The sequence below is a fragment of the Barbus barbus genome (assembly GCF_936440315.1).
Source record: "Barbus barbus genome assembly, chromosome: 35".
In the NCBI taxonomy this organism is placed as follows: domain Eukaryota; kingdom Metazoa; phylum Chordata; class Actinopteri; order Cypriniformes; family Cyprinidae; genus Barbus; species Barbus barbus.
The window spans coordinates 20950361-20974787 of record NC_136763.1 but is presented as its reverse complement, the minus strand read 5'-3'; the positions used below and the strand labels follow the sequence as shown (position 1 = coordinate 20974787).

General features: G+C 37.2%; 1 protein-coding gene across 1 annotated transcript in view; it reads left to right on the top strand.

The window, feature by feature from the left end:
- LOC306854847 (receptor-type tyrosine-protein phosphatase gamma-like) overlaps positions 1–24427 on the top strand; it is a 274645-nt gene that overhangs the window by 164391 nt on the left and 85827 nt on the right. Inside the window, exons 3-4 of the mRNA XM_079393096.1 lie at positions 8485–8667; positions 11247–11395. Of these exons, the coding sequence (XP_079249222.1) occupies positions 8485–8667; positions 11247–11395 (332 nt within the window). The remainder of the gene's footprint in view (positions 1–8484; positions 8668–11246; positions 11396–24427) is intronic.

The following is a 24427-nucleotide window of genomic DNA, read 5'->3' as shown; positions in this document are numbered from 1 at the left end:
ATGACTTTCGCTCAGTTGCCCTCACATCTATAGATCACAACAGAGATTTTTTTCCTAAGAAGAAACTACCTTACAAGTTTTGCTCAGTAAACAATGCATTTCAAGATCGGGGCCTCACTTAAAGACTTAAGGCCTTTCCACACTGAGCGCGATACGAAAAAGCGAGGCGAATCGTCCGTGAATGTTGCTTTCACACCAAGCGCGAAACAAATGTTCGCCTTCTGCTAATTCACGCCTGCACACTAGGGGGCGCTGACCAACAATGTATTTTTCCTCAGATATGTGTCTCGTATGTGGATTTAACATCTAAATTAAGATAAACAAAGTTTAGTTCTACACCATAAACACAAGCTATCTATAATGCTTACAAGAATAGGCTACATCCTAAAATATAATTAGAAGTACAATTAGCATCAAGCTACACTTGAAAATGTATTTAATTATTAATGTATTTGCTTACCCACTTTAAGCCATCATCGAGTGCTTGTAATGACTTCCGATTGTGATTTATAGTTGATTTTGATTCTATAATAATAAGCAGACACATGCACCGTTTGTATGTTTAATAACGATACACTGCTAATATTAGTCATAAACATCCTTTATTGCTCTAAAAAATAAAATGAGCTGCATACAAAACACATACAGAAAATATATTGTCATAATCATGTCTATTTGCTTTCATATTTTATGTGTAGAAAAATGTTTCACTCGATTTTTTTATTTTAATATAGAAGATCTAGAGAGTGAACACGCTCTGACTCACAACACTCACGCACGTGGAAGAAAACGGACGGTGCTCTACAGATCACATGATTCGGTGGAGAATTATTAGAAATGTTATTCTGTATGAAGAACATGTGAGAATAAATCTGTTCTCAAATACCAACAATAACAAGAACTCAATATCCACTCTCTTATCCAGGATACTCTTCTTTGTTGTTTGTTTACACTGGTTTTCGAAACAGCGCCACCATTCTCACCCTTTTGTGCAACAGCAGCTGCTCCAGTCACGTTATCCTAGCTGAAATCTGATTGGATGGACCGTGTTTTCACTTTGCGAAACTGAAAAGATTCATCGGACTGGACAAAAAAAAAACATTTGCATTTTCAGTGCGCGAATGTTCGCAGTCTATGTGGAAGCATCCATGGGAAGCTGTTGTTTTATTTCAACGCATCATCGCGTCCGAAATTCGCTTCGCTTTTTTTGCGCTCAGTGTGGAAAGGCCTTTAAGATTATGAAATATACTTTAAGTGACTATAGGTTTAAATTAAGGTGACACTTCAAGTCAATGTTTCATTTGTATACATTAAAACTACTACAGCTAAGACAAAAAGTTATATTGTACAGAATATATTTTTGTTACATAAATGTAGCATTCATGACTATTTAAGTCTTACAATATTGGAATGGTAATTTGCATTACATTATCCACTGAAATAGTGTTCTTTGCTGGTTATATAAACACATAATTTTAAGTGTGTTATAAGACTATAAGAGTATTAAGATACTATCTTTATACCAAAGCCTATCCCTTGACTGTTAGCACTGACATGTAGGCTAAGCATTAGCATCTGCATCTACATTTATTACCTTAGCATCATCAGCTACATTTATTAATCACTTAAAGCTTAATACATATTAATAAAACTGTTGAGACTAAGATTTGTGATTGGATAAGTCAAGTTGAAGCCATTGTAATCGGCTAGCATATTGAATATTTGTTAGCACACATTCTTGCTAAGCTGCTTATACACAATAAAACCTACTGATAGACTAATAAATTATGTTTTGTTTTTTGGAAGAAGCAACACACTCTCATGGTAATTTGTAACTATTTTATGTTTTGGGGAATTAGTGGGTAATACATTTTATTTATTAAAATATAATTAAAATATAATTTCATTTATATGTTTTCATACAATTTGCTTGCGCCCCAGTCAATGGTATATTTATGGTGTGGACTCTTTTTTTCCCCAAAAATTGTTGAATATAGAGAATGAGATTGAGCTTTATTGGCAAGGTATGTATACGAGGAATTTGTTATAGTGACAGAAGCAGATACTAAAAGAATAATATACAAATAGGCAAATAGGCAATGTGCAAAATAGCAAAAGCACAAATAATAGACAATATATACAAAATTGCCACCTTGTAAAATAGTTAAATTTTCTCATGAGTGTTGGTGGTTGTTTATATCAATTAATGATTAAATGTAAATATTTATTAGCATATTTATCTTTATTGCAGACTATAACACCCATTTTACTGTGGTAAAATCAAAGTAGCACACACCTTTATTGCTTTATTAAAACTGCCGTGGAAGTTTTAGCTTTGCACTCCCCACCCTTTTTTCAGCATAGTCAGCAGAAACCATCACTCTTTCTCTTCCGTTGCGTAAGGGGTTGTGGGAAATATTAGCTAAACAAGTCTTCAGAAAATCCAATAATAGCATACCATCTGGGTAGCTTTGGCATGCTATTTCCAATGTAGCCTACTATGATCTGGGACATGCTAATTCCAATATCGCGTGTAATTTAGAATGGATAGCATGCAAATTGGGCTGCAGACATTGTCTGGAATGTAATACGGCCACCCCTGTGCACCTAGAATAAAATTGCAATGGGGTGTGGATGACACGAAGACGACAACGTTTGTGTGAGGTGCATGAGAGGCCTGAAATCTGTCTTTGCATGAGAACTCTGTGTGGAAATATATCTGACTCTTTGAGAATGTGTCTATTTTTCTTTGTTTATGTGTGTGTGCGTGTGCGTGTTGAGTCTATTGTGGGTTGCCGTGAAATGTTCTTTGACAGCGTGTGGATCTCCAGTCGGTCTTGACAGCTTTTGCTCATGGGCTTCGAGTCCCACTGGGTTCACAGCCAGTCTTCTCTTCTTGCCTGGACACACACACACACATACACACACACTCACATACACAAACATAAACACACGCCACATCTAATTAACACAGTGCAACACTCCGCCAGACAAGCTACTTTTACCCTGTCCACCTCTGCACTTCAAACAGCCAAGCGCTAACATCATACAGCGTCCATCATTACAAAGGTGACTGGTTTCAGACGGAGAAAGATTGGCTGTATTTATGCAGTCAAACTGAGCTTTCTGGAGTACAATCTCACAAGATTTCTTTGTGTTAAGCATGCACAAACCAGTCATTCAGAGAGATGTCAATATAGACTCTTCACTCATTAGCTGTTAGCCTGTTAGCATGAGTGTTTACTTAAACTTAGTGTATCTACTTTCTTTTTTCTTCCTAAGATTTTACGTTGGGATTCGTCCTGCACGAATCAAAGACTTCCAAAGTGTCAGCGCCACTCTGCTGTTTTTACGCCACTTGATTCATAATTATTTTCCTAGTTTGTTTTCCCAAAAGTGCTTTTATGTCACATTCCTAATGCATATTATGGTAATGCTGGCCCCTGTGGAGACAATGACAGGCCTACGATTCAGTTTCTCTATGCAGGTCTCTCTCTTTCTCAGCTTTGATCGCTTCGGCGCTGATGCCACAGAGCCTATTTGAGTAATTAAGCCCAATCATTGATCTAATTAAAGAAAGTAGAAGTTGTGTCAGAGGAAGCACCTCTTTAATAGGGTCCAGTGCATTATGGAGGACGATAAACTGACTGATGGAAACCGTGATTTGTGTTCAATATAAGTGCTCTAGCGTTCCTCAAGTGGCCTTCCCTTTGTGTTGTATGAAGCTACTGCAAACAAATATATTAATATATATAAAATGTTCATTTTAATTAATCAAATATTAATATAAGGTATTTTGAAAGTATTTTCGCCAAAATCATGTTGAAATTTAATATAAAAAAAAACGAAGCGTTCAGTATAAATACTCAAACATACACACATAAAATCATTCAGACATTTGAGGCAGTAAGATTTTGTATATTTTTTGAAAGAAGGTTCTTATAATCACCAATATTATTGCCGTTTGAAATCCTTTTTTGTCTGTTTTTTTTTCTGTATTCTTATGTTTATCTTTTATTTATTTGAAAGATGAATTTTTGGCGACCATTACTCTAGTTTTCAGTGTCATATGACAATTAAGAAATAATTTAATCTACTTATTTCATTTAGATATTCAATTTTAGTGCCATTGTTACTGGTGCATCAGTGCATAAGGGTAAAGTGTGTGTGTGTGTGTGTGTGTGTGTGTGTGTGTGTGTGCGTGCGTGCGTGTGTGTGTGTGTGTGTGTGTGTGCCAGCACTGTAATCAAGAGGGGAAAAGAACGGTTTCTCTCCAGTGTTCACTGGTTGCCACACAGTCTGATGGATTCAAGCTGGGTATATCCAGAAACACCACAGACACATGTCTCTACATTTATGACCCATCACTAATGCACCTGCAGCCAAGAGACAGGCTTAGTGTGACATATCATAGACACGTCAGAAACCCTAAGAGAAGTCACAGGAGAATTTTCAAAATCTTTTTCTGTTTTTCGTTGTTTGTCTCTCTTTCCCTCTCTCTGTCTCTTTCCTATCCAAACTGCCACATCTTTCTGAATGGTGTATTTGTTTACCAGGTCACAATGCTGCAATTGGGCGAATATAATATAAATGCTCCTAAGATGTTCTCGCAATTTTGTTCGCAACATAAATTACACTGTTGCGCTCACTTTTTCTGCATCAGTCCGATTGGTTCAAAGGTCAGTACGTTACACAGTTATGTGGAGAATTGTTGCTAATTGGGTGAAAAGTACATTGTCTCTGGGGGGCCAAACGCAGTATTCAGGTATTTTTACACTCATGTTCTCTGTTAAATCAACTCTCTGGAGATTTGGAGACAGTTCATGGTAAAATATGCATGAGAATAGCAGCATTAGCGGAAAAGGACTTTTGCTTTTGCTGTCTTCCTTTCACACATTTTGATGAGGGCATGGTTGTACTTGTCAGATGAATTTTTTGAGTGGCACGTCTTGTTTCGGAAGGGTTCTAAAAGGGACAAGGGAATGGGAAAGAAATTCACCAGTCTGCATTGTCTCGCTGTCTTTGTTTTAGGAGTCTTTCTTTCATGCTTTGTGATTTATTCAGAGAATAAACTGAATTTGTTTATGGCTCAATGACATGAGGGTCATTATTTTCATATAAATCTATTTATTCAAAAATACAGTAAAAATGCAATTCATAGATAGTGTGCCTTGAATTCATCTTTTAATGTAAAATATTTTTGAAGGGATATAAGGCCAAGAATGTCCTAATGTAATATTTAAGAAAAAAACTTAATTAAAAGAATGAAATTCTGTTAAAAACATATTTAGAAGATATTTAGCAGAATGTCCAAGCTGCTTCCTTTCACTTTTACTTCAGCTGGGACATTTTAGCAAAATTCTGTGTTCCAAAGAAAGAAGGCAGACAAACAGATTTCAAAAGACTGAGGCTGAGTAAATGATGAAAGACTTTTTTTCATTTCAGGTGAACTATGCCTTTAAAAATTGAGAGAATCAATGGTTAGTGTGGTTATGTGTTCTCATGTGTGCCCCAAAATGCAATCTCGATTTAGGAGATCCATCAGCTTCTCTCACTCTCTTTCTCTCTCTCTCAACAAAGTTAAAAAAAGAAGGAAACTGTGAACAGAGGCAGTATTGATCGAGCTGAAAGAGAGGTCAGAGGTGAATGAAATGTTGATTTGACACCTGGTCGCTGCTCCCTCCCTTTCTGTCTGGAGGGAGGAATGAAGGGTAAATCAAAACAGTGGGAGGCTGAGATCTCTCACAACCATTTAATGTTGGAGTGGGTTGAACCTTCTCTTCCGTCCTCAAGCGAATAGCTTTCCATGTACTGTACCAGCCACCAAAGTGTGTTTTTACAAGAGGAAGGGAGGGAGGCTTGAATTGATTGCTGGTTAAGTTGATAGACAGTTGGACAAACTACTTGTAACATCAAGAAACAAATAAACTAATGTGAATGATTGGTCATGGCAGTGCAACATGTCATCCTGTTGTTTTTAACATAGAGTCTTGTGCTTGTAATTTGACGCCAATACTCCAGGGGGCGATAAAGTTATCTTCAAATGTCAGTTCCATTAAACCAGATTTGTTGTTAAGTATATAACTATATTGACTGTTTCACTTACTTGCTCAGCAACTGATGTTCTGCCTTGGGAATAGTTGACTTGAAAGTGACAGATGACAGTAGAAGACAATTTATGCTATTGCTTGCTGTGGACCTCATATACGTTACTGTATATTTAATTTGATGCAAATAAAAATGACTATGTGAGATAAGTACATTCTGTACAGTTTTCCAGAATTCAGTCAAGTCCTTATATTTTTTGGTTCATTGGGATGTTTTTAGAAAAAAATGGCTTTTCAATGTATCGTCGGTTGATTGATTGACGCAAAAGTATACAGCCTTATATCCCATTGAACTAACTGTACAGCTTTATTTTCATTAGAATTGAACTAAAATTGGCTTCTACCCTTACTAAGGTTCATAGCACCCCTTGTGGCAAAGCTAAGAATGCAGCAAGTACTTATAAAATGCATTCTGACATGTCAAAATGTAACAACATATGAGTCAAATTTGCATACTTGCTTCATGTATTTACACAAAGTGCACTTTGAGACTAAAACAGATATATATAATGTAATATCATAAACATGATAATGTTAACTGGACAGAGCTTAATGCGTAAACAAATGAAAAATGGATATAATGGAACAAATAAACCCAGCAAAACAAATAAAAAAGAAATAGTACCGATCTCTGTTGTTCTGCTCAGAGGCAGGGTTATGTACTCGGACCTTTGTTTTTCTCATCTGAGATGCGTATCCTGAGGTGTGGTTGGGATTAAGTTTGCGTGTGCAGTTTTTCTAACCCTGTTAGGGCTGCATTAAGGAGTGAGTAATCTCTTCACACGCAAGTCCTCGCTCTCTTTCATTAGCCAGCAGTGCTGCCCGGATCTATAGCACTCTGCTGCTCCATATGAAACCCAGACCCCTCCAATCAATATGCCCCAAGGCTGCAGTGAGGGCAGAGGCTGAGGAGGATGAATCCTAATTTGATGAAATACGCATTTCGGATCGCTCCGGATGCTTGCAGGCCTGGGGTAATTGTCGACAAATACATCTTTAAGGCCAGTAGCTGAAGATTGCTTTCAATTAGGGATGGACCTTCTGTTTAGCTGTTTGTGGACCACTGCTCACCTCTCACCAAATCTGAGAGAGAAGAAAGACTCACACACTCACACTCTGGCAATATAGAGGATGTGGTTATTGCTCTAAAAGGTGCATTTATGATTTGGCAGGCTTTAACTGTGAGCAAAGCCAAAGCGGTGCTTCTAACCGTACTAGAGAGTTTAATAGACTCTTAAAATATCCTTGTCTTGTTTGCTTGTCCCATTTTGTCTGCTCAAGTAAAATTGTCTGTGCTTACTTTTATTTTATTGTGCATATGATGACAAGGGTCTCTACGGTTTGACATTTATCACTGATAGTTCCACACAGTGTTGGGAAAGCAGCTTTCAAACTGTAATATGCTGTAATGCTAATTGTTGGACAAACTAGCATGTTACTTGAAGCTACATTGTTTTGAAAGCAGCTGGTGTAATGTTATGCTACTCAAAAATATAGTAAAGTTAGTAGCATTGCCTTTACAGTAAAGTGTTCAACTGTGGTGAGTTTGGAAGTTTTTAATTTTTGACTACTGTTGTGCAGCATCTGTACCTTAAAGTTAACATGAAATGCTGGGCTACATCATGTAACAGTCCAGTTTCTTATACATGGAGCCAAAAAACAAGACATGGTGGCCACGAATTAAGGTTCTGATGACTTATTAATTTGTTCCTTTATTTTAGTTGAATCATGGCCACATTTAACTAAATCATTCCATTGTCTATGATTTTTTTTTAAACTAAAATGAGGGAATGAATTGGCAGAATGTGGTCAAACTTTAGAGAAATTAAACCGAGGCAACAAATTAATAATATGTGGCCACAAAACCGAAATGAATTAATACAGTCTGTCCATAATTTGACTAAAACAAGGGAACTAATTAATCTAATTAATCAAATTAATGATCATCTTTACGGAAATCTGAGGTTCCATCTGAGGTTGTGAAGAAAAAAATTAAGGATTTATTAGCAAAAATTTACTGGGCCACAGCAGAATTGTATTGGATCTCCAGTGAAACGAGTCTTGCGATGCCACTGGTAACTTCTATTAACTGTTTCCATATTTCTCTCTATTGAGTGCTTGTAAACGTCTCAGCAGAATTAAAAATAAATAAAAATCATGTCTGCTTTATTATGGGTGCTTCAAAGGTCTTGGATCAAAGTGTGAATATTTTCATGAAGCTTTTCTGTTTTCGTGAGACAGACAGACAGGTGGTCGTCTCAGGTCAGCTCTAGCATGTTTTGACTGGCATTTATGAAGAATAACGTGAGTCTGGGAGCAGTTCGGATTCTGTTTGCAGTGTGATGATCCATTGATTTGCTGTCTTTCTCTTCTGCAGGGACGTACGGACCAGATACAGGGTGGGCAGCAGCTTTTCCTGAGTGTCAGGAGAGAAACCAATCGCCGATCAATATAGCCGACCAAGACACTAAGGTCTCGATGGAGTACCAGGAACTCACACTGGACGGGTTTGATGCAGAGTCATCCAACAAGACATCAATGAAGAATACAGGCAAAACGGGTAAATACACGTCATGTTTTGGGGATAGTTCAACAACAAAAAAGTGCATCTATCCATCATGTCATCAAACATAAGGACATAATATATGTATATATATATATATATATATATATATATCAGAATGTCCTGGCTGTTACATAAAAGTGAATGGGGTTTAAAATGGGCCATAAAATTACCTGAAAATCCTCTAAAGCTATGTAATAGCATTGTTTAAAGACAAGTATTTAAGTGCCTATTTCTACTTTTATGATTTTTTTTTATATTTTTATAAATATTTAAACATTTTTAGGAAGTTTTGATTAGAGACTGTAAAGGGTGACTGAACATTTTTGGAAGGGAGAAGAAATGGATTTAGGATTTGTTGCAGGCAAGACTCGAACCTTTATCTCCCATGTGACCACCATAGCTCAATGTGACAGTAGTGGATGCCAGTGGCATCATCATGCCTTTGACCACTACAAAATTATGTTACATTGAGTGGAAGTGTTCAACTCTCATACTTTCAAGGCGGTGTGATCTCCCCCCTGAACTTTTCACACTCAAATTTTCAGAGCATATTGAGGATGTAAACGCAGGCACGAATTGCCCAGCGTTTCCCTCCTTAACATAATCCGTGCAGAGGAAGACAAATGTCCCGTTGTTGTCCCATGAATAATGGAAAGCTGCTCTGCTATTTATAACTGACACATGAGTGTTTTATCAGCGAAATAATCACCTGGAACAGGGCGGCACAATAAACCTACAGATCTGGCACCTCTGAATAATGCATGACTCAATCAATGTTTTAAATCATTTTCTCTGTAGACGACTACAGCGTCAAGTGACCCTTGACCTTCTCACCTTGAGCGAAACACTCATTAGAGATGTACGGAAAAGGAAATAGTGTAAAAAAAAAAAAAAAAAGGAATTTAGAATTCTAGCGTACTTGCTCACTAGATACTTTGTAGAATATAGTGTACACCATTGTACAGTGTGTGTTTTTATGGTTTTACAAATTTTTTATATTTTTTCAACTCAATGTGAAACAGATAAATAAATAAATAAATAAAAGTAATGAATAAATCATATATTTTGTAAATTTCCTACCATAAATATATCTAAACTTAATTTTTGATTAGTAATATGCATTGCTAAGAACTTCATTTGGACAACTTTAAAGGTGATTTTCTCAATATTTAGATTTTTTTGCATCCTCAGATTCCAGATTTTCAAATAACTCTAACGTCTTCAGCTTTCAGATAATGAATAATAATATAAAATAAATTAAAATGCTTATTAATCCAATTTTGAATAAAGATGCCTTATCTAGTTTGTTACACTGAAAATGGATGATCAAGTCAAGTACATTGCATTGTGTGATATAGTATTTCTCTCAATGAGCTTGGTTCTATTCCATGCATTCTGAAATCACCTACTGTGCATGGTATCTATACTGTATACGGCAGTAAAAGTAAAAGTAGTATGCTCTTCCAAACATAGAGGTGTTTTATTGAGTGAGCGAGCGAGGGTGTGTTGTTGGACTGCCCAGTGCACAAGCTTCTCACAGACCCCTGCCAAATTAAACTGAAGAAATTCATGAGATCTTGGAACCTTGAACATTTGGATTGATCAAGGATTTGCTGGCAGGCGAGGCCTAGTTTTCACATGCTGCCGTTCCAAGGTCCTGCTGGCTTAGCCGTCTAATTCCTGTCTGTTTGTTAAAGCTCATGAAGCTCAGAGCTGGAATAACTAATGAAACCCATGCTCCCTCTCATGTCGGATTACGTCAAAGAAATCAACAAAAGACCAAACAACTTAAAGAGGAGTCGAGAGAAGTACAGAAAGCATTGTTGTTTTTTCCCAGGCTTGAGAGTGTGCGTTTGTGCGAAAGTGTGTCCTGCCGTCTTACTTTTGCCCCTGGTACCTCTGAGTCACTCCACGTTGCTGTGGTGATGGATTCAGACTGCCACCAGTTGATTGCTTCAATATCTCAGCGGTTGGACACTAGCCTGTTTCAGTAAGATTACAAGCGAGGTTTCAGAGGAGCTGTTCTTTTAAATAGGACACAAATCTCTTGTGGCAAGCGGCAAGTAAAAAAAAAATCACTCTGAAATTCAATCAGAAAAGGAAATCTGTCCAACAAAGGCTGTGCTATTTAAGGTCGCACTCATTAATTAAAGTCCGGTCCTAGTGTGAAAGACCAATTTGTGGATCTAAATGCTCTTGGATGGAAGAGCTTTCACTATGGGTTGCTTCTTTTTTTATGGCTCGGGTTTTATGAAATAACAAAAGAAATCAAAAAAGCAATTTTGGGGAAATGTCTTCTCTCAGCCAAATTACTGCTTCATTTGAGACCTGGCCTTCTGAGGACAACAGCAACAGCAGAAAGAAAGTGCGGATAATATTCAGCCTATGCCCCTAAGGAAGCTAAATGAATAATCATAAATACTGAAATGAAGTGTCCTCCAGTCATTTCCTTTATTTTCAGTCAGAAATGCATCGGTCCTTGGAAGGCATTTGGTTGTACATGCCAAGAAAGTGGTCTTTATCGCACGGTTTCTCCCTATTTAACCCTCTTTCCTTTTCTCTGCACCTCACAGTGGCGATCTTACTGAAGGACGATTATTTTGTGAGAGGAGCTGGGCTACCGGGCCGCTTCAAAGCCGAGAAGGTGGAGTTCCACTGGGGCCAGAGCAATGGTTCCGACGGCTCGGAGCACAGCATCAATGGCAGGAGATTCCCTGTGGAGGTGAGCTCCAACTAATCTCTCTCCAACATCTGTTCCATATCTAAACAACCCAGCTCCGCAAACTCCCAACTCTGGCCTACTTGCTTTATTTTGCGGGCTATGCTACTTTTTGCAATTGCACTCTTACTTGGGACGTTCTTCTCAAAAACATTAAAGCAATATTTTAACAGCACTATCCATTTCAAATGGCCCAAGATTTGTGGTGCTTCGAGGGTCTGTTTCCTTTGAAGTATGTATAATGATGTATAAGAGTGTCCCCAATAAAAAAGACAAAAATTCATGGTGCTAAATGCCATGTGGTGTAACCAACAACAAGTAAAAACATATTTTGTATGCATGTCTTAAATGCACAGTAAATATAAGTAATTATATAAATATATTTTTCAAGGTAAAAGATTTCACACGACATGATATTTTACTATATTTGTCATAAAAAGTTATCTGATATTTTAAGAAAATTTCAATTAAGTGACTCCTTTTTAGTGTATTTTATTATTATTATTTAATTAATAGCAAAAGAAAAAAACGAAAAAGCATCACACCACAACTCTCAGAAGTCTAAAATGAGCTTTATCTGGACTTTAAATAGAGGGAAAGTAAGAAGAAACATGGTTGAGAGGAAGAACGCTTGGCCGTCTCTTATAGAATTGTGTAAGGGGCGTTCCTGTATTGATTGAACAGGACATTATGGAGACGAGCTCTCTCTTGGGTCTGATCACTGCCTGCTTGTGTCTTTCTTTGCAATTCTGATTTATCATTATGGTTGCCTGACACCTCTCGTGCACACTTGAAACTGGTTTTATCACCCAGCCTCAAATATGCAAGTGATCAGAGTTTGGCCTGTCTTTAAACCTTAAGTGCGATGAATGTTGTTTGGTTTGGTGGACATTTATTGCCACCCACCCGCCCAACCTAATTTAGAGAGTAAAATATGTGTTTCGTTGGCCTGCATAAGCATCCCTCTAATTGGCAGTTTGATATGGCTTTGTGTGATAATGTCTTTGCAGTACAAATCTCATTGGCACTGAAGTTCTCCTACTGCATTCTTCCAGCTACAATGTGTAGATGTTGCTTGCTTGAAAAAGACATTGAAAATTGTAAAAAGGAATTTAGTAGATGTACTAAATCTTGTATTAAATATAAAGCAAATCATAGTATTTTACTTTAATGGAAAGAGATTTGCTGCAGTTGTGAGAGGCCAATGTGTGACAGTGATTTTAGCACATTTAGAAATGATTTTATTCATAACCAGATCAAAATGAAAAAAGAACAGAAGCAGGACAAAATGACTCTTTTAGTGAATCAAAACTAAGCAGCACGACCGATGTAGTCCAACCACAAGGAATGGCTCTTATGATTTAGTTCTTTTTATTGAATTAAAAGCAGCATGAGCAGTGTAATATTACCAGTTCCTGAACAAATGACACTTATGAACCATTCTTTTTTTTAGTGACTCAAAATGAAACAGCATGACTATGTAGTCCAATTCATCCCTGACTGAATGACCATTAGGAGCCAATTCTTTTTATCGAATCAAATCCATACAGCATGACCAGTGTAGTCCAACTAATGCCAGAACAAATGACTCTTACAATCCAGTTTTAACTTAAATAACTTTTAGTTAATCAAAACAAAACAGCAAAATAGTGTAGTCTAGCTAATTCAGAATGACCTGTGTGAGCCGGTTCTTATTAGTGAATCACATCCATACAACACAACCATTGCAGTCCAAATAATACCCAAATATATGACTCCAAATCTGTTGATGAACCAGTTCATGTTAGTGAATCAAACGCATACAGCGCAGCCCGTCTAATCCTACCAATTCCTGAGCAACTGACTCTTCTAAGCCATTCCTTTTTACTGGCTCAAACACATACTATTCGTTTTATAAATCTGCATTTGCAAACATATATCGTGTTTCCTTCAAGAAAGCAAGTGATCAGTTAATCAGGTAGCTTCAGAGGCAACTAGAGCAGACATGTTTTATTCAGAGTGACTTTTGGACAGTCTCACTAGAGCGATCTGTGTTTAGGTTTCTCTGATGTCTGTCTGTAGTGTGTTTGACTTGTTTGGTCTGTCACCTTTAGTGTCTTGTAGTCGATGTGAGTTGAGCCTGAAGCTCAGAGAATGTAGATGAGGCTGCTCTTTTCATTCTGTTACACAATCCTAGCTGTACAAAGAAAAAGACAAAGAGACAGACGTGAGAAAGAAGAGTTTGGAACATCACAGAAGCAGCAGAAACAGATGACATGACGAGAAATGCTAGAGGTAAGGTTAAGAACAAAACCGAATAACAAGATGGAAAAAAGGCCAGAGCTGAAGTGAAGTGTGGCTTATTATGAATTAGTCTACACCAGCCAAAATGCTAGTTTACAACCAACATGCTCATTAATGAAACTAATTGAGTCAGAAAGCTAATTAAGGCTATGGGGCTCGTGGTTTTCCTGGCGTGACGTCATGTGTTTTGGCCTGTGCTCTCTTCATGAAAGCTCTCAGACCTCGATCCTTCACGCAGCTCTCATACACAATAGCGTCACCTGTGGATTAAAGCCATTTACAAAAACCTACATTAAGCGTAAGTGCTCATTCGGTTTCCTTATAAAGTGGCCATGACATGATTTAGAGGGTGTAGACTGAGAGAAGAGGGCTCATTAAACTGAATTAATTACACTAATTAGAACCACTGAAGAATTATTGAAAGACTAGGGATGGAGGGTTGTTGCTGTTGTGGTTGCTTTTGTGTTTCTGTTCTCTTTAAGGCAGCTTTTTTTTTATTTTTAAAGCCACTTAAAAAAATTTATAATTTCAATATTGTGTCATCTACACAATTTTATAAAACAGTAAAAAACGAAATAATGTTATTTTTATATACAACAGGTGAATAAAGTTCACACCGAGAAATGTTTTCTGGTTACTTTGTCTATTTTTGACCAACTAAAAGGAAATAGTTCCAAGCTAATTCCAAGCAGAATGACTGTGACCTTTATCCATGCAACACATTGTAGTTGTTTTCTTGAATGAAACAGTTGTGTGAATGATTCAATGACTCGGTCATACAGACAATCACTTGTGTCTTTGAATGAATCAGCACATTTATATGGAGCAGGAAATGGTAAAGGCCTGTGCAAGCTTTGGAAGTACTGATGGAAGTCATCTACTGCATCATTGCTTTGATAATATTACTGAATATGATCCAGGTGTATTTGATAAAATGCGATTTTCTCAGCTTTTTGCTCAAAATGTTTTTTTTTTTTTTTTTTTTTTATGAAACCTACCTACATTCAAGTGTTGATTAAAAACAATTCTTGAAGCTAAAATAAAAAAAAAAATAGTTTGAAAGTAGAGGGTCTGATCTTTATTTTGATGTATTGCATGTTCAGATATTCATACAACAAAACATTCTGGGGGCCATGACATTTTTGTGAAAATCAGCAAAAACGCTGGCAGTGGCTGGCAACTTTTTTCAAAAACGCTGGCGGGGAAAGAGTTAAAAGCATGAGCGTAATCACAATTTGCTATTTGAATCCATTTAAAGCTATAATAAATATTTCCTAATACTTATTAGGCACTGTGATAAATACCTCTCATGTGTACACCTGGACAGAAGTCATTGGTTTTCAAGACTAAATAAAGAACGTTAGAATTCACAGAAGATGCTTTTGTTTCTTATTGATTGTTTGGATCAGTCAGTGTGAGCCAGACGAATTCAGGACTTGTATATTTCTTGATTCGTTTTTGTTTGTTTCTTATCTTAACAGAGTAATATTACAGCTCTGCTTAGATCATCAAACTGAGATTTTCAGGGAACCGCACATTGCCAAGTGCTCCCGCTTTGCATACAGATTACTCTTCCACAAAGCATTCTGCATTACTGAGTCGCACTGGCCCTGTTAACCAAAGAAGTTTTCATGTTTTTGTTTTTGAAGTGTGGCAATTACTTTTGTTTTAGCTGGAGCGTCGACTGGAGACCTGAGGTAATTAAACGCTGCCCCCTGTGGAGGGCTGTTCAGAGTCTGACCAACAGCACTGCTTCTTTTGACGGAGCACCCATGTGGCCCTTGACTTCAATCTGAGAGCTGCAAGATGACTGTCATTATCACTGGGGAGAGCGCTCTCCATCCTTCACTCGTCCGTCAAGCAGACCCTCCAGATGTATGGTAATCCAGGGGCTTCACGGCGTTGACAAAAGGCCCTCCTCCAGAGTGTTTTGTACAGCTAAAACACAAACTTGAGGGATTTAGGAAAAGAACACATTGGTCTATACTCTGACTCCCTGGATAGAAGTACACAATTTTTTGGGGAAATATTTTATTTTTAAGACTTTTCTTTAACTTGGAGGAGGTCAAAGCAGCCTCACAGTAACAAACAAGAAAATAGCAGAATCAGTTATCAAAACTCAACTACAGAGACAATTCAGATTCTGCTGTTAAGCAGTTGTAAAAGACAATAGTGTCATTATTCATCTTCAGTCAGTTCAGTGTTGGAACTAACTAGTCAAATAAAATGAATTTGCCAACAAGATGCATGAATCTACAAGCAATCAGCAGTAATGAATATTAGTCCATGAATATTAATTAGGTGAATGTTATGTTAATGTTATACCTTATAGATATTCACGAGTCATGCTGATATGGTCTATAATATTCACTTCTCAGATCATGGTATTATCAATAGCAATATGTGTGTGTGTGTGTGTGTGTGTGTGTGTGTGTGTGTGTGTGTGCACCTGGTATTCATCACGTCCTGGGGACCAAATGTCCCCACAAGGATAGTAATACCAGTAAATCTTAATCTTGTGGGGACATTTTTTGGTCCCCATGAGGAAACAAGCTTATAAATCATACAGCATAAAGTTTTTTGAAAATCAAAAACTGCAGCATGTTTCCTGTGAGGGCTAAGTTTAGGTGTAGGGTTGGTGTAGGGCAATAGCACATACAGATTGTACAGTATAAAAACCATTGCGCCTATGGGATGTCCCCATAAAACATGGAAACCCAACATGTGTGTGTGTGTGTGTGTGTGTGTGTGTGTGTGTGTGTGTGTGTGTGATCATCATTGCAGTTACACATCGTTTTAAGTCTGTCTTAAGGTGGTACATATAAATGGAGATTATATATACATACAATTTAAAATGCATTTTTACATTTACAAGGGTTCTCTAGTTCCTGTAGTCATTATATATTTATAATAGAAGCGTACAGTAATGGACCTGTAATCATCAAGTTTTATTCATTATAGATGGATTTCTTGAGAACGTTTCTGAGTGGTCTTTTATGTTATTGTTAGGGATGGCTTGAAGTGCTCAACTAGCCATTCACAAATGGACTAATCGAATGGATTAATCAAATAGGTTATATAGATTTTTCTTTCTTTTTTATATAAGGTGGCTAGAGAATGAATTAGGGGACTTTACAGAAAAGTGTTAAGCATATCCCATTAAAGGCATAGTTCACCCAAAAATGAAAATTCTGTCAATGATTACTCACTCTCATGTCGTTCCAAACCCAAAAGACCTTCCTTCATCTTCGGAACACAAATTAAGATATTTATGATTAAATCTGGGAACTTTCTAACCCTGCATAGACAGCAATGCAACTGACATGTTCAAGGCCCAGAAAGGTAGTAAGAACATTGCTGAACCACTGATGTCACATGGACTATTTTAACAATGTCCTCACTATCTTCTGGGCCTTGAATGTGGTACATCACTATCTTCTGGGCCTTGAATGTGGTTTCATCAAAAATATCTTAATTTGTGTTCCAAAGATGAACAAAGGTCTTACGGGTTTGGAACGACATCAGGGTGAGTAAATAATGACAGAATTTTCATTTTTGGGTGAACTATCCCTTTAACATATCAAACTCTCCAAGAAGCTGTGTCTCTTTGAAACCACTGCCACAAAATCAAAGCATCGTTTTTGACTAGTTGTTCAGAATATGTAGTTTTGCACATAATTAGTTGGTTGACTCTTAATCAGATGCACCAGATTCTCAGATGATCATTAATATTCTGAAATGTTGTGTCAGATAAAGGAGACTAAAATGTGTGCTTTTGTGGGACCTACAGGAGCAAGGTAGGGAAGCACTGAAGTAGACTGTGATATAGACAGAAATTCACCCTTCATGTCTTTCTATTCCTCCTGAAGCGGTTTACTCACTCACACATGCTAAACAGCCTGAGGAGGTCAGAGAGAGAAAGAGGAAGTGAGGGAGAGAGAGTTGACAGGGTGTGTAAGAGATGAGCTGTGACAGATGTCTGTCAAATGACACTTCTACAGACACCAAAGGCAACCGAGCAAAGGAACGCAGGCTTCAGTTTGTTTTTGGGGAGTTACAGTATAGCGCCTCCTACTGGACGTGTACATATTCACACTAATAAACCCCAGCACCAACACATCAAGCAGAAACATATTTTTAGGGGTCCAGTACTGAAAGGTTTATGTTCAGATTGTTCTTATTGCTCTGATTTTTCTTCCCTGAAAGTGTCTGGGTGTCAGAAATCATAAAGTCAGAGATGGCAAACTTGGTGGAATGATCCCAAATCTCACCCACCACTTAGGTAATCGAAATGACATCCATCTGCTTTAAGACTTTTAGACCAAGCAGAAACATCTGCCAGCCGGTTGCATCAGCAGTCGACTGAACGAAGGCTCAAGCCCTAAAAGGTAATTCTACTAGGGCTAGCACCCATTTACCGGACCTCCATAATCGGTTGTGACTACTGGGTGAACGTTACATCACCTGATTAATATTCATGAGCCAAGCTGATGAGGTTCATAATCTGCCCCCACCTTCTACATCCCTGATGACGTGTATTTGATGCATAGCCGGAGCTTTAACTTGAGACAGGATGTGAGATCGAGTGTAAAAGTATGTTTGTACTTCACAAATTACATTCATCTGCCTGGAGGTAGTGCTATTTTAAGAATATTTACATTTTTGCTTATTTCTCGACAACCAAAAGGACTAGAATCAAAATCTCTTTTGCCTCTGATTCTCTAAATGTGATTTTCATTTCTGGTGTAAAAATTAATGTCTTTTACAGAATAATTTTACAAAATGTATGGGTTGTCAGATGAGCACGTTTATTATGCTTCATCCTGCCCCCAAATTTATATAATATTCTATTTTCAAAAGACTGGTCAGAAATCGTAATATTAATTGCTATTATTTTATAAAGAATTTTAAAATATATTTCAAATTAGAAAACGGTTCTTTTGAATTGTAATGACTGCGCATTATTGCTTTTTTTTACTGTATTTTTTTATCAAATAAATTCAGCCTTGTTAAGCGTAAGAGACTTTCAGAACCATTAATATACATTAAAATTCTGATAATATTGATATTATGCTTTAGTAGAATCTGTGGTATTTATGGTATTTTAGTATGGTACTGTATTTATTTTTGTAAAAAAAAAAAAAAAAGAATGTTGTCTCTATAATATCAGCCATGAAAATGTTCACACGTAGGCTTTTGGGCTTTTTATACATAAAAATATATAGCTGAATTCAAATTTTAGGAAGAGTACACTTTGGAAAGGATATTTTTGTACACATTATTTGTAAAAGGCGTCAAATAGATTGAGTTGTACAAAGCATTTAAAAAAATTGTTTGATAAATATGAGACCATGAGATATTCAAATGTGGCCAAATGCAGGCCAAACAGTTACACTAACCCTAATAACTGCCGCTTATTCTGACTTCACGTTTATAACTCCATCTGCAAAGCCAGAATCCAGACGTTGAATTTCCTAAAAGTCCACGCTAATATATTTCCCAATAGTCTTTCCTGTTCTGGTGGCTCGGGTCTTGTTTTTTTTCGTGACAGATGAAGGCAGCAACAGCTTTGCACAACGTCAACCTACACTCCCATGAATACACATGAGGCAGGCCATTGGCGTTTCACTGCAAAATGCCGCACTCATTTTCTCAGAGTCATCTTGATGAATGATTTATGATTTACAAGGCCTGCCATTTAGTAATTGTTCTCTAATAAGACCGCTGAATGGCATGATTAAGTGCAGCCCTGCTGCATTCAGGCCGGCTGTTTTAACTGTAAATCTCCGTTTAGTATGCCAGTCACATTCAGAGAGGCGTAGGATCTTCAATCAGGCGGGCATCAGCCTCCATGCAGCATTTATCCTGATAACACTTATATTGCTGTCTGAGATCACACACACTCACTCACACTTTAGCGTGGCTAAAGGCCCGTTATTTCCTCATGAATAAGTTGGGCGCCACAAAAATCGACTCCTCACGCATTTCTTCTATTAATCTTTAACCTGTGTCTTTTTCTGTGTGTCGAAATCCGAGATGACAGTCACAAAGAGGTCGCCATCACTGCTCAGAACAAATGCTATTATAACATTTAAATCACCCGAATAAATAATGGCAGAATAATATTCAAACTGGCTCCCAGAGTTTGGAGGGTGATACGGCGGCGTGTAAACAGTCACAGTGATCTAGATGTATTTTGGATCGCCCGTCATTCACAAAGCTGTACACATTCCATGTTTGCTTAATTTTTATTTTTTTTTCATTATTTAATTATGCTTTTGGCGACCAATAAGAATTTAATACATTTACGCATTTAGCAGACGCTTTTATCCAAAGCGACTTACATTGCATTCAAGTTACAATTTATCAGCTCTTGCTTTCCCTGGGAATCGAACCCATGACCTTGGCGTTGCTAGCGCCATGCTCTACTATTTAAGCTACAGGAAAGCCCATACTCTCAGCTCTGCTTAAAGAGATACCAAGAAAGCTCAAAAAGACTGTTTAACCAAGAAGACATTTCTATAAATTATTTAATCTTTTATGTATCAAGCCTATGATTTTTGTTGAACACAAAAGGAGATGTTTGCCAGAATGTTCAAGCTGCACATCCAATGAAAGTGAATGGTGACCAGGGGCTGTCACCATTCACTTTCATTGAATGAATGAAACTGTTAATAATTTAACAGTATTAAATGCAACTACACATTGCATTTCAAGTCTTCTAAAGTTATAGATTTGTGAGAAACAGAACAAAAAATGTTTAGTTTTTTTTCCACCACAGCTATCATATCTTATTTGCATAATTTGAAAATGATTTGAAAACCAGTGCTGCTGTAGTATCATTGAGATGCTATTTTTTCATGTTTTAAATCTAATATTTTATTTTAGAAGTTTCTGTTTTCATTCGATTTAGTTTCATTAATTTTGTTGTGTGTTCTTGTCATTTAATGTAACTTTTTATGGTTTTAGTTTATTTAACTATAATGGTTTATAAACTATAATAACTTTTGCAACCAATGATGTTTGGCATTATTGTTTTAGATGTAGAACCTGGCACGATGTCATATTAATAAATGCAAATGTGAATGGGATTTGAGAGGACAGGATTCAATGAATACTTACTTTTTTTAAATATCATTATATGGCTTCATAAGGCTTTTATAAAATATAGCTTTTATGGTGCTTTTTGTTTATTTATTTTTACTTTTATGATGTCATTTTTTGTAAGACCCTGTTCAGTATTCAGCTTCATTGTATAGAAAAGAGCACCTAGAACATTCTTAAAAACATCTTATTTTTGTCCTCTAAGGAAACAAAGAAAGCCATATGGATTTAGAATGAAATTACTGCGAGTAAACTGTCAAAATCTTCATTTTTGCTCCAAATGTTTTCAACACTTTATTAAATCCATTCCGTAGAATTTCCTCCAAAACGCAGCAGAAAATAACTTGGTATGTGAGCGTTATTTCCAAAGGTTTCCTGGAGTGATAGAGTCTGTGTTGTAGCCAGGGGCGTCGAGCGCGGTGATGAAATTTGGGGTTGTTGTCTGTGTTTCCCTTATCGTCGACGCAGCCCGAATTTAAAACTGCAGAGGGGATGAAGGTCAGGTAAGCCGCTGGATTGTGGGATACGGTGCTTAGGTGGTCAGCATTCCATTTAATCACGGCCGAACCCTCTGTCCGGCCGGCTCGATGATAAACACGCAGAACGGCTGCTACGAGAGCGAGAGAGAGGCTCTCACTGAGGCCTATGTCCACCTGTGCCGATAAGAGACGCACAAAGTAAATTAACACATGTGATGGGGGGCACAGAAGCCAACACACACCGCTGTGGGTATCAGAGATAAGACGTGGCATTGATGAATTGAATTTTATTTCCCATCCGCCCTTGCAGTCGGTGCAATAGAAAGCGCATTCCAAAATATTACCTGATGCAAAGATAGCCGAAAAGAGAGAACACGACCGGGAACGAGTCACACAAGCGATGGAAATGAGCATAGGTTTCCTCAAGTACAGGCATGTCTACTGTTACAGTGCTTTCACTGTCAGCGTTTCTTTTCATTTCCTTTTTTTTATTGAAAATTGACCTGACAAAGCAGCCGTCGTCCTTTTTTTTCCTTCTCTTTGTGGGGTTTGCAGGCCTGCAATAACCAAAAACCCTCTGCTAAATAAGCGTTATCAGCTCCGACACAGAATATGCAGACATGGGAACTTCGGGTTTATTGAATAGTCCGAAAAGTAAAAAGTCTAACAAACTAAATTACAACAAGGCGTTTTAGCTGAGATAACACATATTCTCGTAACGGTGGCCTGCTAACCTTTTGAAAGTAGCATCTGGGTGTCTTCTGTGGCGGGGTTGTGCCGTGAAAAATCATCGTTATGGTGCTGACACCTCCTAATGTCTAAATACCAGCTGGTGCACTAGGGGAAACACAAATGTAATGGAACAACGCATCCCAACAGGCAACGTGTCATCTCGGGTTTTGTATTAATTCGTAAATATTTTACAACACGCCGTTGTGCGCTCGCTTCAGCCTCTTGGGCGAATCACGAGGTCGCTACATTTGTGTAACATGCCTTCTGCTGAGCTGATGGTTTGTTCTTGTATACAAGATCTTGTATCTTGTGGTGATGGCGCAGTGGATAAGACACATGCCTTTGGTGTGAGAGACCCGGGTTCGAATCACACATGCCTTTGGTGTGAGAGACCCGGGTTCGAATCCACTGTGAGACACCAATGTGTCCCTGAGCAAGACACTTAACCCCTAGTTGCTCCAGAGGCGTGCGACCTCTGACATATATAGCAATTGTAAGTCGCTTTGGATAAAAGCGTCAGCTAAATGAAATGAATAAAAATGAATAAATATTTGCATGAGTAAAGTCCAATAACCATGTTTTCGAAACATTATCGCTTGAGTTCACTGGTTTTGAAGATGATTTGATGGGATCGAAAACTAAATGGTCAGCTGGTAGGTGGAATTTTCTCGAAAGCGTGAACTGAGCAACTGAGTTTCATGATAGAGTAACAAACAAAACAAGATAAATCACAGAAAACATATTGTTTTTGATGGCTGGATGAAAAAAACAAGCATACTGTACAGCATGTTCAGTGTGTTTCAACGCATGAACAGATTACTCATAGGAGTCTCTTAACCTTCTTGTTGTGTGCAGGTCATTTTGACCCAGAGAGGGGTTTTTTAAAATAATGCCCCAAATAATGCACTTTTCACTCAAAACTGGTGTGTAAGCTCAGTTCAGTCAGGCCTAGGACCAATCAAAGAAATATAAAACCTGTGCTAAAAGAAGACAAGTTAACAAAAAGTCCAAGATTTGCTGATAATGTAGCCTAATGAATGGTTCACAAGCTAATTTTTTTTTTTTTTTTAAAGCTGGTCATTTTGGACCGGGAACACCAAATAGATACAAAAATTTAAAGGTTAAAGAAACTGGTCAAAAACACTCACAGAAAAAGTGGTTTGAATCAGTCTGATGAATCATTTTCTGCATATATCAGAATGATTGCTGAATTATTATTACTCATGCATAGTTTATAGTTAAAGAGGTGCAAGAATTTTGCCCTTGTTATGGATTTTTGAAAATTATCTTTCATGCAGTGTGTAACACAGCTCTAAGTGAATGAAAACATCCTGCATCCTTTTAAATCTGAAAGTGCTCCATGTATAAAGAGTCGACTCTGAATCATTGAAACGAGTCGTTTTTAAAACGAATCCCAAGCCGTTTCATGGTGACGTCAACATATATATAATATTAGCATATTGCCCGACCACTTGTTGGTCTTTTCTCATTGGTCTGAATGAAAATGAAAATTCATTCTTTGCCACTAGGTGCTGCTTCTGGAGCGGTAAAATAACAGTTTCCTTGGTATCGCTGTACACAAAGCAGCACTGAACTCACAAACGCTGCTTTATCAAGCATTACAGGCATCATGAAATGAAAACGAGACCAATTGGACCAATCACCACCGATTAGCGTCACGCAAAAGAGGGGTTTGGAAAAATGAATCGTTGTGTGAATCGTTTGGGAGTTGTTGAGCAAGGAAGGTAAAAATAAATGCATATAATAAGACAATGAAAGTGTTTTTTGACCTTGCATGCATGTCAACCTGTTGTTGGAGACTCGCAAATCCAAAATATGAACCTTTCATTACCCATAATTGGGGCACTTTAATTTATTTATATTTACAGTTTTGTTAATATTTTGAATTCACGTTTATTTTTCAACATAAGTTTTAATCTTGATTTAAAGTTTTTTATCTAATACTTATATTCAGCTTTATTTCAATGAATAAAAAAGAACATTAATAAACTATTGAAAAATGTAAGTACATATTTAGACACAAACAAGAAATGCAGTTATCTATATTAATATAATTAATTATATTTTATTTAATTCTAGCTTTATTTCAAAGGAACATACAGTAAATATGAAGAAACAAACAAGATTTTATTTTTTTCATTTCTTCTCACTCTGGTGTTAATTTTGTCTTCAAACAGGCTCTTAATATGTACTAGGTCCAGGGCTATATTTGACGTCAGAGACCAAATCAAAGAATATGCATATTTAGTGACACAAATTGTAAACTATTAGAGTGTGTATGGGATATAAATCATATGAATAACAGTATACACAAGTATATATACACTCACCTAAAGGATTATTAGGAACACCATACTAATACTGTGTTTGACCCCCTTTCGCCTTCAGAACTGCCTTAATTCTACGTGGCATTGAT